The sequence below is a fragment of the Carcharodon carcharias genome, chromosome 7, assembly GCF_017639515.1.
Source record: "Carcharodon carcharias isolate sCarCar2 chromosome 7, sCarCar2.pri, whole genome shotgun sequence".
Lineage (NCBI taxonomy): Eukaryota > Metazoa > Chordata > Chondrichthyes > Lamniformes > Lamnidae > Carcharodon > Carcharodon carcharias.
Window position 1 is genome coordinate 1,161,789 of NC_054473.1, and position 14,221 is coordinate 1,176,009.

The 14,221-nt window shown below is 56.2% G+C and overlaps 1 protein-coding gene across 2 annotated transcripts in view; it reads right to left on the minus strand.

Moving 5' to 3' along the window:
- Positions 1 to 13,724, minus strand: part of qars1 (glutaminyl-tRNA synthetase 1) — a 96,261-nt gene extending 82,537 nt beyond the window's left edge. Inside the window, exons 1-3 of one of the 2 annotated variants that reach the window (XM_041192016.1) lie at positions 13,560 to 13,724; positions 3,857 to 4,004; positions 1,725 to 1,834 (exon numbers count right to left, since the gene is read on the minus strand). In XM_041192016.1, coding sequence (XP_041047950.1) covers positions 1,725 to 1,834; positions 3,857 to 4,004; positions 13,560 to 13,667 — 366 coding nt within the window. In that variant the 5' untranslated portion in view covers positions 13,668 to 13,724. The remainder of the gene's footprint in view (positions 1 to 1,724; positions 1,835 to 3,856; positions 4,005 to 13,559) is intronic. The other variant, XM_041192017.1, reaches the window with a different exon arrangement.
- Positions 13,725 to 14,221: the final 497 nt, after the last annotated feature.

Sequence of the window (14,221 nt, forward strand, 5' to 3'; positions counted from 1 at the left end):
TGCCAATCTTTCTTATTATTAGAAGCTTGAGAGATGTGGGAATTATTCTTTATTTATTCGTGGGATGTGGGTGTTGCTGGCTAGGCCAGCATTTATTGCCCATCATTAATTGCCCTCGAGGTGGTGGTGATGAACCACCTTCTTGAACTGCTGCAGTCCACGTGGTGTAGGCACACCTACAGTGCTGTTAGGAAGGCAGTTCCAGGATTTTGACCCAACGACAGTGAAGGAACGGCGAGATATTTCAGAGTCAGGATGGTGAGCGGCTTGGAGGGGAACTTCCAGGTGGTGGTGTTCCCATATGTCTGCTGTCCTTGTCCTTCTAGGCAGTACAGGTTGTGGATTTTGAAGGTGCTGTCGAATGCATCTTGGTGAGTTGCTGCAGTACATCTTGTATATAGTACACTACACATTGGTGGTGAGGGAATGAAGATTTAAGTTGGTGGATGGGGTACTGATGAAGTGGGCTGCTTTGTCCTGGATAGTGTCGACCTTCTTGAGTATTGTTGGAGCCACACTCATCCAAGTAAGTGGAGAGCATTCCATCACACTCCTGACTTGTATCTTGTTTAATTATATGGCTGATCCAGTTCAGCTTCTGGTCAATGGTAACTCCTAGGTTGTTGGTTGTGGAAGACTCAGTGATGGCATTGCCACAATGTCAAAGGAAGATTGCTGATTCTCTACTGTTGGAGATGGTCATTGTCTGGCACTTGCGTGGGACGAATGTTACTTGCCATTCATCATCCCAAGCCTGAATGTCATCCAGGTCTTGCCGCATATTGTCACAGACTGCTTCAGTATTTGAGGAGCTGTGAATAGTGCTGAATATTGTGCAATGTTCAGTGAACTTTCCCACTTCTGATCTTATGATGAAAGGAAGGTCATTGATGGAGCAACTGAAGATGGTTGGGCCTAGGACACTGCTCTGGGGAACTCCTGCAGTGATGTTGTGGGACAGAGATGATTGACCTCCAACAACCACAGCCATCTGCCTTTGTGTTAGGTATGACACCAACTAATGGGGAGCTATCACCATCCCCTACCCCTCTCCCACTCCCTGATTCCCATTGACTCCAGTTTTGCTAGGGCTCCTTGATGCCACATTCGGTCAAACGCTGCCTTGATATCAAAGGCAGTCACTCTCACCTCTGGAATTCAGTTCTGTTGCCAATGTTTGAACCAAGGCTGCAATGAGGTCAGGAGCCGAGTGGCCCTGGTAAAACTGCAACTGAGAACTAGCAAGCAGGTCATTGCAGTATAAGTACTGCTTGATAGCACTGTCGGTGACACCTTCCATTATTTTGTTGATGATCAAGAGAAGGCTGATAGGGTGGTAATTGGCCAGGTTAGATTTGGCCTGCTTTTTGCAGACAAGGTATGCCTGAGCAATTATTCATAGTATCAGGTAAATGTCAGTTGTTGTAGCTGTACTGGAACAGCTTGGCAATTGCCATTCTCTAGTGTTGGTTCTCAGCTGCCCAGTGACAGCCAGAAGTTGCCCTGTCATTCACACCAGCTCCAATCAGGCCAGTTCATGGAGGTCTGCTCCAAACAACAGAGCAGGCAGGCAATCACACATCGAGTTGCTACAGCAAGGGGCAAGAAGCTGATTATAGTCAGGGTGAGGGAGGGGTGACCCAACTCCTGGCATTTAAATCCAATCCAGGAAGTTTATTTGCAGCAGATCTTATGATGCAACACAACAAGATGAATCCACTCACCGCTTCCTCAATCTGTTCCGGTGTCACCACAACACCAATACCACACTCCCTCTCAAAGTCTGCACTGTCAACTGGATCCATCTGATGGTTTTTAATGTAATCTAGGGAAGCTAATTGAAGAAACGAAATGATGTTAATTTTTATTTCTCCAAAATGAAGCAGTATCACTTTTTGATTGTTCACAGTAGGATGCTTAAGATTTGGGTTGGGTGGGTGCAAAAGGAGAGATCAAAGAATGTAGGGGTTGAAAGGAATCACAGGAGGAGAAAACAAGTAGACCACGACACTATTATAAAATCCTGATCAATGCAATATTTACGAAAACAGAAGCAGGTCACATGGGAAGTCAGGGCAAGGCCAAGGGGAAGTGCGCTCAATGCAATCTTGTATACAAAGCATCAACCCCATGGGCCACAGGCTTTAATCCTATGTAATTACATTTTATTGCTAATCACGAGTGTCAGTCATGGCTCAGTCGGCAGCACTCTCACCTCTGAGTCACGAGGCTCTGATTTCAAGTCCCACTCCAGGCTTGAGCACAAAAATCAAGGCTAACATTCCAGGGGAATGCCAGAGATGCTGTCTTTCAGATAAGACAATGAACCAAGGGAGGCCCCACCTGCTCTAGCGGATGTAAAAGATCACATGGTACTATTTGAAAGAATAGCAGGAGAGTTGTCCTGGCCAATACTTTAGCCCTCGATCAACATCACAAAAAGATTATCTGGTCGTTATCCCATTGCTGTTTGTGGGATCTTGCTGTGTGTAACTGGCTGCTGTGTTCCCTACATTAAAACAGTGACTAGACGTCAAGAAATTCTTCATCGGCTGTAAAGCACTTTGAAGCATTTGGTGGTCATGAAAAGCGCTATATAAATGCAAGTCTCTTTCGCAGCTGGTGAAAACACTCACATTTAAGGCAGAATGCTGGGCAAAGGGTCAAAATGGGTTGAACTCAGGAAACTAACATGTTAATTTAACAAACTTTGTCCAACTTACATTCCCATGCATCCCAGTCCCAAGCAAAAACAAAATCATGTGTGGAGAGGAAGAGAAATTGTGATCAGGAACGCCCTGCCTGAAAATGTCATAAAAGCAGATTCAATAATAACTTCCAAAAGGGAATAGGATAAATATTTGTAAAGGAAACATTTGCAGAGCTATAGGGAAAGAGCAAGGGCAGAGAGACTAACTTGATAGCTGTACCCAAGAGCTGGCACAGCAGTGATGGGCTGAATGGTTTCCTTTTGTGCTGTATCAATTCCATCATTTTGTTCAGCCAGGATCGTACTGAATGACACAGCAGGCTCGGTGGGCTGTGAGGTCTACCCCTGCTCCTATTTGTCATGTTGTGTTCCGTAGTGCATGGAATCTTAAAGCACAGAAGGAAGCCATTTGGCCCATTGTGCCTGCGCTGGTTCTTCCAAACAGCTTTGCAATTAGTCTTACTCCCCTTGCTCTTTCATCATAGCCTTGCAGTTTCTCTCCCCTTCAAGTATTTATCCAATTCCCTTTTTAAAGTTATTATTGAATCGGCTAATTTAAATTTATTCTTTCATGTGACGTGTCATCATTGGCCAGGCCAGCATTCACTGCCCACACCCAACTGTCCCTGAGAAAGCTGTGGGCAAGCTGCAGTCCACACAGTGCAGGCACACCCACAGCACCACCAGGATCCATGCCCAGCCATAGTGAAGGAATGGTGACACAGCTTCAGGTCAGGACGGTGTGTGGCGTGGAAGGAAACAAAGCTTAAACCACAGTCCAATAAAGAGTTTACTCTTCTATCTAAAGTCTAGGAGGCCATAAGAAGCTAATATTGCAAGAGGTTGATTAGAGACAGAATTTACTGGGCTCTCCTGCAGGTTAAATGTCATATTTCCTGTGAACATCCCAAAGTGCTTCATAATGAATTGACACTTCAGTCACTCCTATGACAGGAAACGCAGCAGCCAATCTGTCCACACCAAGAGCTCGCCAACATGGGACATAAACGATCTGCTAATTGTCGTGATGTTCTTTAAGGGAGGAACGTTACCTGCACAGTTAATTGTTATTGCACCAATCAGCTTTCTGATAAAGCCAGTTATCTTGCTGACAAAAAGAATTCCCAGCCCAGGGGCTGATCTTACCATTGAGCTGCAAGTCCGAGTTCAATTCCTTCTTTGCAATGTACTTGACCAGGAAGCCCAGGTGTCTCTGGTCTTTGAGCCGAGTGGCTGCATTATACAGCAGTGTGCCTGTTGCCTTGTCCGGAGTGGACCCCAAAATCGCTTGTGCCTGATGTGTTTGGAAAAAGAGAGAGAGATTGGGAGAGCCATAATGAGTTGGGAGGAGGTGTGGAGTATTCGCCCCTCAGTCAACTACCACCAGAGATGGCAAATTGTTCCAGAAAATTCAGCTCCCCATCACTCTTTGGCTTCAGCCCACACTGAATATTGTGGCTAGCTTGTTTTTCTCTGGTTATTAGGCCAGTTATTCCTTTACACCCCTCACCCCAATATTTCCATATTTCATTTGCCATTCTATACCCCACCATTATCCAACTGATGATCAATCACCCAACACTTTCATTAAGCTTCGCTGTTTCCTTTCCTTTTTTATCTTGCGAACATGAAATCTTACTTTACCTCTCACTGTCAGTCTGATGAAAGTTCCACATCCAAAAAACCACAACCTGCTCCCATCAAACACTCCCAGGGCAGTGCAGCACAGGGTTAAATATAAAGTAAAGATCCCTCTACACTGTCCCCATCAAACACTCCCAGGACAGGCACAGCATGGGGTTAGATACAAAGTAAAGATCCCTCTACACTGTCCCCATCAAACACTCCCAGGACAGGTACAGCACGGGGTGGGATACAGAGTAAAGCTCCCTCTACACTGTCCCCATCAAACACTCCCAGGACAGGTAGAGCACGGGGTTAGATACAGAATAAAGATGCCTCTACACTGTCCCCATCAAACACTCCCAGGGCAGTGCAGCACAGGGTTAGATATAGAGTAAAGCTCCCTCTACACTGTCCCCATCAAACACTCCCAGGGTAGGCACAGCACATCCTGGGGGTTACCACGGACCAGAAACTGAACTGGACTAGCCATATAAATACTGTGGCTACAAAAAGCTGGTCAGGAGCTAGGAATCCTGTAGCGAGTAACTCACTGCCTGGCTCCTCAAAGCCTGTCCATCATTCACAAGCCGCAAGTCAGGAGTGTAATGGAATACTCCCCACTTGCCTGGATGAATGCAACTTCAACAACACTCAAAAAGCTTGACACCGTCCAGGACAAAGCAGCCCGCTTGACTGGTACCACACCCACAAACATTCACTCCCTCCACCACCCATGCACAGTAGCAGCAGTGTGTGTACCATCTACAAGATGCACTGCAGGAACTCACCAAGGCTCCTTAGACAGCCTCTTCCAAACCCATGACCACTACCATCTAGAAGGACAAGGGCAGTAGACACATGGGAACACCACCACCTGGAATGCCCCCTCCAAGCCACACATCACCCTGACTTGGAAATATATCACCGTTCCTTCACTGTCGCTGGGTCAGAATCCTGGAACTCCCTTCCTAACAGCACTGTGGGTGTACCTACACCACATGGACTGCAGTGGTTCAAGAAGGCAGCTCACCACCACCTTCTCAAGGGGCAATTTGGGGTGGATTATAAATGCCGGCCTAGTCAGCGACACCTACATCCCATAAATGAATAGAAAAATACACAGAGTAAAGTACCCTCAACACCGTCCCATGAAACACTCCCAAGACAAGTTAGATATAGAACAAGGATGATCTAAATGGCACAATTTATAACATTGGATACACTGACTGCTGAGCTGTCAAATATAATATTTTCACAATAAGCAATTGTACAAATAAAGTCAAATTTATATGTCAGCTTTAAAAACAGTAACATTGCCTCACACTGCCCTGCCTGAAGCGCTGAGCAGTCAGACTGGCTCCTCTCTCTACAGTACTGTTTAACAAAAGCTTTCATCCCCAAAGCCAATACTACAAAGGGCTGATTGCTTGATTCGGGGTTTTTTTTTGCACAGTCAGTAGCACACCTGTTCTCAGCATGTCTCTCTGGCCCTGGAACACCAACTTGTCATTCCATTCCCAGCTGCTCCTTATTCAAAACCCAGTGTGAGGTGTGATCTCAGATGTTTGAATAACAAGAGTTTTGTAAAAATACAAATTTGATTTTAATTGGTAAACACTTCAGCGAAACATTACTGAAAAGCAGAAAACTGCAGCTATTGGAAATCAGAAAGAAAACAGAAAATACTGGCAGAAACTCAGGTTGTGGCACCATTCGTGGAGAGCAATAGTGTCTCTTTCATCATAGCCTTAGAATTTCATTCCCCTTCAATATTTATCCAATTCCCTTTTCATAGAATCACAGATGGTGACAGCGCTGAAGGAGGCTATTCAGCCCATCATGTCTACACTGGGTCTCTAATTGAGCTGTTAACCTGGAACCATATCCCCATCTTCTCCCTGAAAGCTACCAGTGAATTTGCTTTTAATTTATTCTTTCACAGGATGCGGGCGTCGCTGGCTGGGCCAGCATTTATTGTCCATCCCTAACCGCCCTTGAGAAGGTGGTGGTGAGCTGCCTTCTTGAACCACTGCAGTCCATGTGGTGTAGGTACACCCACAGTGCTGTTAGGGAGGGAGTTCCAGGATTTTGACCCAGCAACAGTGAAGGAATGGTGATATATTTCCAAGTCAGAGTTGTGGGTGGATGGGAGGGGAACTTCCAGGTGGAGGTGTTCCCAATAATCTGCTGTCCTTGTCCTTCTAGGTGGCAGTGGTCGTGTGTTTGGAAATGCTGTTGAAGGAGCCTTGGTGAATTCCTGCAGTGCATCTTGTAGATGGTACACACACTGCTGCTACGGAGCGTCGGTGGTGGAGCGAGTGAATGTTTGTGGATGTGGTGCCAATCAAGCGGGCTGCTTTGTCCTGGATGGTGTCGAGCTTCTTGAGTGTTATTGGAGCTGCACTCATCCAAGCAAGTGGGGAGTATTCCATCACACTCCTGACTTGTGCCTTGTAGATGGTGGACAGGCTTTGGGGTGTTAGAAAGTGAGTTACCCGCCTCAGAAACCCCAGCCTCTGACTTGCTCTTGTAGCCACAGTATTTATATGGCTAGTCCAGTTCAGTTTCTGCTCAATGGTAACCTCCAGGATGTACATAGTGGGGGGGTTCAGTGATGGTGATGCCATTGAATGTAAAGGGGCGATGGTTAGATTCTCTCTTCTTGGAGATGGTCATTGCCTGACACTTGTGTGGTGCGAACGTTACTTGCCACTTGTCAGCCCAAACCTGGATATTGTCCAGGTCTTGCTGCATTTGTACATGAACTGCTTTAGTATCTGAGGAGTTGCGAATGGTGCTGAACATTGTGCAATCAGCAGCGAACTTCTGACCTTATGATGGAAGAAAGATGAAGCAGCTGAAGATGGTTGGGCCGAGGACACTACCCTGAGGAACTCCTGCAGTGATGTCCTGCAGCTGAGATGATTGACCTCCAACAACCACAACCATCTTCCTTTGTGCTAGGTATGACTCCAACCAGTGGAGAGTTTCCCCCTGATTCCCATTGACTCCAGTTTTGCTAGCACTCCTTGATGCCACACTCGGTCACATGCGGCCTCGATGTCAAGGGCTTCACCTCAGCTCAGGAGTTCAGCTCTTTTGTCCATGTTTGAACCAATGGTGTATTGAGGTCAGAGGCTGAGTGGCTCTGGAGGAACCCAAACTGAGTGTCAGTGAGCAGGTTATTGCTAAGTTCAGGGTGATGGCACCGTCGATCATTTGGCTGATGATCGAGAATATTCTGATGGGGTGTAATTGGTCAGGTTGGATTTGTCCTGCTGTGTGGACTGGATGTACCTGGGCAATTTTACACATTGACCTCATAAGGAGGCCAACATGGAACATCCTCTCAGCACTTCTTGAAGATGCTGCAAATGCTTCAGCCTTGTCTTTTGCACTAATGGGTTCCCCCATCATTGAGGATGGGGAGATTTGTGGAGCCTCCTCCTCTAGTTAGTTGTTTAGTTGTCTATTCATGACTGGATGTGACAGGAGGGCAGAGCTTAGATCTGATCCACTGGTTGTGAGATCAATTAGCTCTGTCTATCACTTGCTGCTTATGCTGTTTGGAATGCAGGTAGTCCTGTACTATAGCTTCACCAGGTTGACACCTCATTTTTAGGTGTGCCTGGTGCTGCTCCTGGCATGCCCTTCTGCACTCTTTATTGAACCAGGGTTGATCCCCCAGTTTGGTGGTAATGGTAGAGTGGGGGATATGCCAGTCTGTGAGGTTACAGCTTGTATTTGAGTACAATTCTGCTGCTGCTAATGGCCACAGCACCTCATGGATAGCCAGTTTTGAGTTGCTACATCTGTTTGAAATTTTTCCCATTTAGCAGTGGTAATGCCACACAACACGATGGAGGGTGTCCTCAATGTGAAGATGGGACTTCGTCTCAGCAACGACTGTGTGGTGGTCACTCCTACTGATACTGTCATGAACAGATGCATCTGTGGCAGACAGGTTGGTGAGCATGAGGTCAAGAGTGTTTTTCCCCCTTGTTGGTTCCCTCACCACCTGCCGCAGACCCAGTCTAGCAGCTGTGTCATTTAGGACTCAGCCAGCTCGGTCAGTAGTAGTGCTACCGAGCCATTTTCGGTGATGGACATTCTGCACCCTTGCCACCCTCGGTGCTTCCTGCAAGAGATGTTCAAAATGGAGGAGCACTGATTCATCAGCTGAGGGAGGGCGGTATGTGGTAATCAGCAGGAGGTTTCCTTGCCCATGTTTGACCTGAGGCCAAGAGACTTCATGGGGTCCAGAGTCGATGTTGAGGACTCCCAGGGCAATTCCCTCCTGACTGTAAACCATTGTGCCCCCACCTCTGGTGGGGCTGTCCTGCCGGTGGGACAGGACATACCCAGGGAGGGTGTTGGTGGAGCCTGGGACATTATCTGTGAGGTATGGTTCTGTGAGGGTGACTATGTCAGGCTGTGACCAGTCTGTGAGACGCTCTCCCAATGTTGGCACTAGCCCCCAGGTGTGAGTAAGGGGGACTCTGCAGGGTAGACATGGCTGAGATTGCTGTTGTTGTTTCCGGTGCCCTGGTCCATGCCGGGTGGTCCCTCCGGTTTTATTTCTTTGTAGCGATTTGTTACAGCTGAGTGTCCGGCTCGGCCATTCCACCTCACATGTGGGCCCCGAGTCACCGTGGGCCCCGAGTCACTGTGGGCCCCGAGTCAGTGTGGGCCCAGAGTCACCGTGGGCCCCGAGTCAGTGTGGGCCCCGAGTCAGTGTGGGCCCCGAGTCACCGCGGGCCCAGAGTCACCGCGGGCCCAGAGTCACCGCGGGCCCAGAGTCAGTGTGGGCCCAGAGTCACCGTGGGCCCAGAGTCACCGTGGGCCCAGAGTCACCGCGGGCCCAGAGTCACCGCGGGCCCAGAGTCACCGCGGGCCCAGAGTCACCGCGGGCCCAGAGTCACCGTGGGCCCCGAGTCAGTGTGGGCCCCGAGTCAGTGCGGGCCCAGAGTCAGTGTGGGCCCCGAGTCACCGTGGGCCCCGAGTCACCGTGGGCCCCGAGTCACCGTGGGCCCCGAGTCAGTGTGGGCCCAGAGTCACCGCGGGCCCAGAGTCAGTGCGGGCCCAGAGTCACCGCGGGCCCAGAGTCAGTGTGGGCCCCGAGTCACCGTGGGCCCCGAGTCACCGTGGGCCCCGAGTCACCGTGGGCCCCGAGTCAGTGTGGGCCCAGAGTCACCGCGGGCCCAGAGTCAGTGCGGGCCCAGAGTCACCGCGGGCCCAGAGTCAGTGTGGGCCCCGAGTCAGTGTGGGCCCCGAGTCACCGTGGGCCCCGAGTCACCGCGGGCCCAGAGTCACCGCGGGCCCAGAGTCACCGCGGGCCCAGAGTCAGTGTGGGCCCAGAGTCACCGTGGGCCCAGAGTCACCGTGGGCCCAGAGTCACCGCGGGCCCAGAGTCACCGCGGGCCCAGAGTCACCGTGGGCCCCGAGTCAGTGTGGGCCCCGAGTCAGTGCGGGCCCAGAGTCAGTGTGGGCCCCGAGTCACCGTGGGCCCCGAGTCACCGTGGGCCCCGAGTCACCGTGGGCCCCGAGTCAGTGTGGGCCCAGAGTCACCGCGGGCCCAGAGTCAGTGCGGGCCCAGAGTCACCGCGGGCCCAGAGTCAGTGTGGGCCCCGAGTCACCGTGGGCCCCGAGTCACCGTGGGCCCCGAGTCAGTGTGGGCCCAGAGTCACCGCGGGCCCAGAGTCAGTGCGGGCCCAGAGTCACCGCGGGCCCAGAGTCAGTGTGGGCCCCGAGTCAGTGTGGGCCCCGAGTCACCGTGGGCCCCGAGTCACCGTGGGCCCCGAGTCAGTGCGGGCCCAGAGTCACCGCGGGCCCAGAGTCACCGTGGGCCCCGAGTCAGTGTGGGCCCCGAGTCACCGCGGGCCCAGAGTCAGTGTGGGCCCCGAGTCACCGTGGGCCCCGAGTCACCGTGGGCCCCGAGTCAGTGTGGGCCCAGAGTCACCGCGGGCCCAGAGTCAGTGTGGGCCCCGAGTCAGTGTGGGCCCAGAGTCACCGCGGGCCCAGAGTCACCGTGGGCCCCGAGTCACCGCGGGCCCAGAGTCACCGCGGGCCCAGAGTCACCGCGGGCCCAGAGTCACCGCGGGCCCAGAGTCACCGCGGGCCCAGAGTCACCGCGGGCCCCGAGTCAGTGTGGGCCCCGAGTCAGTGTGGGCCCCGAGTCAGTGTGGGCCCCGAGTCAGTGTGGGCCCCGAGTCAGTGCGGGCCCCGAGTCACCGTGGGCCCCGAGTCAGTGTGGGCCCCGAGTCACCGCGGGCCCAGAGTCACCGCGGGCCCAGAGTCAGTGTGGGCCCAGAGTCACCGTGGGCCCAGAGTCACCGTGGGCCCAGAGTCACCGCGGGCCCAGAGTCACCGCGGGCCCAGAGTCACCGTGGGCCCCGAGTCACCGTGGGCCCAGAGTCACCGTGGGCCCAGAGTCACCGCGGGCCCAGAGTCACCGCGGGCCCAGAGTCACCGCGGGCCCAGAGTCACCGTGGGCCCCGAGTCAGTGTGGGCCCCGAGTCACCGCGGGCCCAGAGTCACCGTGGGCCCAGAGTCACCGCGGGCCCAGAGTCACCGCGGGCCCAGAGTCACCGCGGGCCCCGAGTCAGTGTGGGCCCCGAGTCAGTGTGGGCCCCGAGTCAGTGTGGGCCCCGAGTCAGTGTGGGCCCCGAGTCAGTGTGGGCCCCGAGTCAGTGCGGGCCCCGAGTCACCGTGGGCCCCGAGTCACCGTGGGCCCCGAGTCACCGCGGGCCCAGAGTCACCGCGGGCCCAGAGTCAGTGTGGGCCCCGAGTCACCGCGGGCCCAGAGTCAGTGTGGGCCCAGAGTCAGTGTGGGCCCAGAGTCACCGCGGGCCCCGAGTCAGTGTGGGCCCCGAGTCACCGCGGGCCCAGAGTCACCGTGGGCCCAGAGTCACCGCGGGCCCAGAGTCACCGCGGGCTCAGAGTCACCGCGGGCCCCGAGTCAGTGTGGGCCCCGAGTCAGTGTGGGCCCCGAGTCAGTGTGGGCCCCGAGTCAGTGTGGGCCCCGAGTCAGTGTGGGCCCCGAGTCAGTGTGGGCCCCGAGTCAGTGCGGGCCCCGAGTCACCGTGGGCCCCGAGTCACCGCGGGCCCAGAGTCACCGCGGGCCCAGAGTCAGTGTGGGCCCCGAGTCACCGCGGGCCCAGAGTCACCGCGGGCCCAGAGTCAGTGTGGGCCCAGAGTCAGTGTGGGCCCAGAGTCACCGCGGGCCCAGAGTCAGTGTGGGCCCAGAGTCACCGTGGGCCCAGAGTCACCGTGGGCCCAGAGTCACCGCGGGCCCAGAGTCACCGCGGGCCCCGAGTCAGTGCGGGCCCAGAGTCACCGCGGGCCCAGAGTCACCGCGGGCCCAGAGTCACCGCGGGCCCCGAGTCAGTGTGGGCCCCGAGTCAGTGTGGGCCCAGAGTCACCGCGGGCCCAGAGTCAGTGTGGGCCCCGAGTCAGTGTGGGCCCAGAGTCACCGCGGGCCCAGAGTCACCGCGGGCCCCGAGTCAGTGTGGGCCCCGAGTCAGTGTGGGCCCAGAGTCACTGCGGGCCCCGAGTCAGTGTGGGCCCAGAGTCACCGCGGGCCCAGAGTCAGTGTGGGCCCCGAGTCAGTGTGGGCCCAGAGTCACCGCGGGCCCCGAGTCAGTGTGGGCCCAGAGTCACCGCGGGCCCAGAGTCAGTGTGGGCCCCGAGTCAGTGTGGGCCCAGAGTCACCGCGGGCCCAGAGTCAGTGTGGGCCCAGAGTCACCGTGGGCCCCGAGTCAGTGTGGGCCCCGAGTCAGTGCGGGCCCAGAGTCACCGCGGGCCCAGAGTCACCGTGGGCCCCGAGTCAGTGTGGGCCCAGAGTCACCGTGGGCCCCGAGTCACCGCGGGCCCAGAGTCAGTGTGGGCCCAGAGTCACCGTGGGCCCCGAGTCAGTGCGGGCCCAGAGTCACCGCGGGCCCAGAGTCACCGCGGGCCCAGAGTCACCGCGGGCCCAGAGTCACCGCGGGCCCAGAGTCACCGTGGGCCCCGAGTCAGTGTGGGCCCAGAGTCACCGTGGGCCCCGAGTCACCGCGGGCCCAGAGTCAGTGTGGGCCCAGAGTCACCGTGGGCCCCGAGTCAGTGTGGGCCCAGAGTCACCGTGGGCCCCGAGTCAGTGTGGGCCCCGAGTCACCGCGGGCCCAGAGTCAGTGTGGGCCCCGAGTCACCGCGGGCCCAGAGTCACCGCGGGCCCAGAGTCACCGCGGGCCCCGAGTCAGTGTGGGCCCCGAGTCAGTGTGGGCCCCGAGTCACCGCGGGCCCCGAGTCACCGCGGGCCCAGAGTCAGTGTGGGCCCAGAGTCACCGTGGGCCCCGAGTCAGTGTGGGCCCCGAGTCACCGCGGGCCCAGAGTCAGTGTGGGCCCCGAGTCACCGCGGGCCCCGAGTCACCGCGGGCCCAGAGTCACCGTGGGCCCCGAGTCAGTGTGGGCCCCGAGTCAGTGTGGGCCCCGAGTCAGTGTGGGCCCCGAGTCACCGCGGGCCCAGAGTCACCGTGGGCCCAGAGTCACCGCGGGCCCGGACCGGGGGAGGACGGCACATTCCCGCCCCTAAAGGGCATCAGTGACCCAGGGGGTGTTTACAACAACCGGTAACAGTGTCACCGTCACCGTCACCGAGACCTTTACAATCACAGCTTTTATTCAGTGAATTTAAACAGCAGCTGCTGCCCGGGGGGGGGGGGGTGTTGGACCCGTGACCCCTTCACTGATTCCCTCCCCCCGGGTAACAGGCAACTTTAACCCAGAGACAGCGCCCGGGGCCTGAGGCCCGGCCCCCCGGACAGGCCCCAGACCCCAGACCCCGGCCCCCCGGACAGGCCCCAGACCCCGGCCCCCCGGACAGGCCCCAGACCCCGGCCCCCCGGACAGGCCCCAGACCCCGGGCCCCGGCCCCCCGGACAGGTCCCAGACCCCGGGCCCCAGACCCCGGCCCCCCGGACAGGCCCCAGACCCCGGCCCCCCGGACAGGCCCCAGACCCCGGGCCCCCGGACAGGCCCCAGACCCCAGACCCCGGCCCCCCGGACAGGCCCCAGACCCCGGGCCCCGGCCCCAGACCCCCGGACAGGCCCCAGACCCCGGGCCCCCGGACAGGCCCCAGACCCCGGCCCCCCGGACAGGCCCCAGACCCCGGGCCCCGGCCCCAGACCCCCGGACAGGCCCCAGACCCCGGGCCCCGGCCTCCCGGCCCCAGACCCCCGCTCCCACCTGCTCGATGGCCTGTGTAAGGAGGCCGCTCAGCGCCTCATTCCTCAGGGTTTCTTTCGCCTTCTGCTCGCTCAGGCCGATCCCGCACAGAAGCTCCAGGCCCGCCATTACCGCCCGCACTGCCCCAGCCAATCACATCGTCCCGCACCAACCCGGCCAATCACATCGACCCTACATCGTCCCAGCCAATCACATCGACACTGCACAGCCCCAACCAATCACATCGACCCTACACGGTCCCAGCCAATCACATCGACCACACACCATCCCAGCCAATCACATCGATCCCACATCGCGGCCAATCACATTGACCCCGCACAAACTCAGCCAATCACATTGACACGTCACCGCCCCAGCCAATCACATCGACAACGCACCACCCTAGCCAATCACATCGACCCCCGTACTGCCCCAGCCAATCACATCGACCCCGCACTGCCCCAGCCAATCACATCGACCCCGCATCGCGGCCAATCACATTGACCCCACACAAACCCATCCAATCACATTGACCCCACACCGCCCCAGCCAATCACATTGACCCCCGTACTGCCCCAGCCAATCACATCGACACGTCACTGCCCCAGCCAATCACATCGACCCCGCATCGCGGCCAATCACATCGACCCCGCACAAACTCATCCAATCACATTGACCCCACA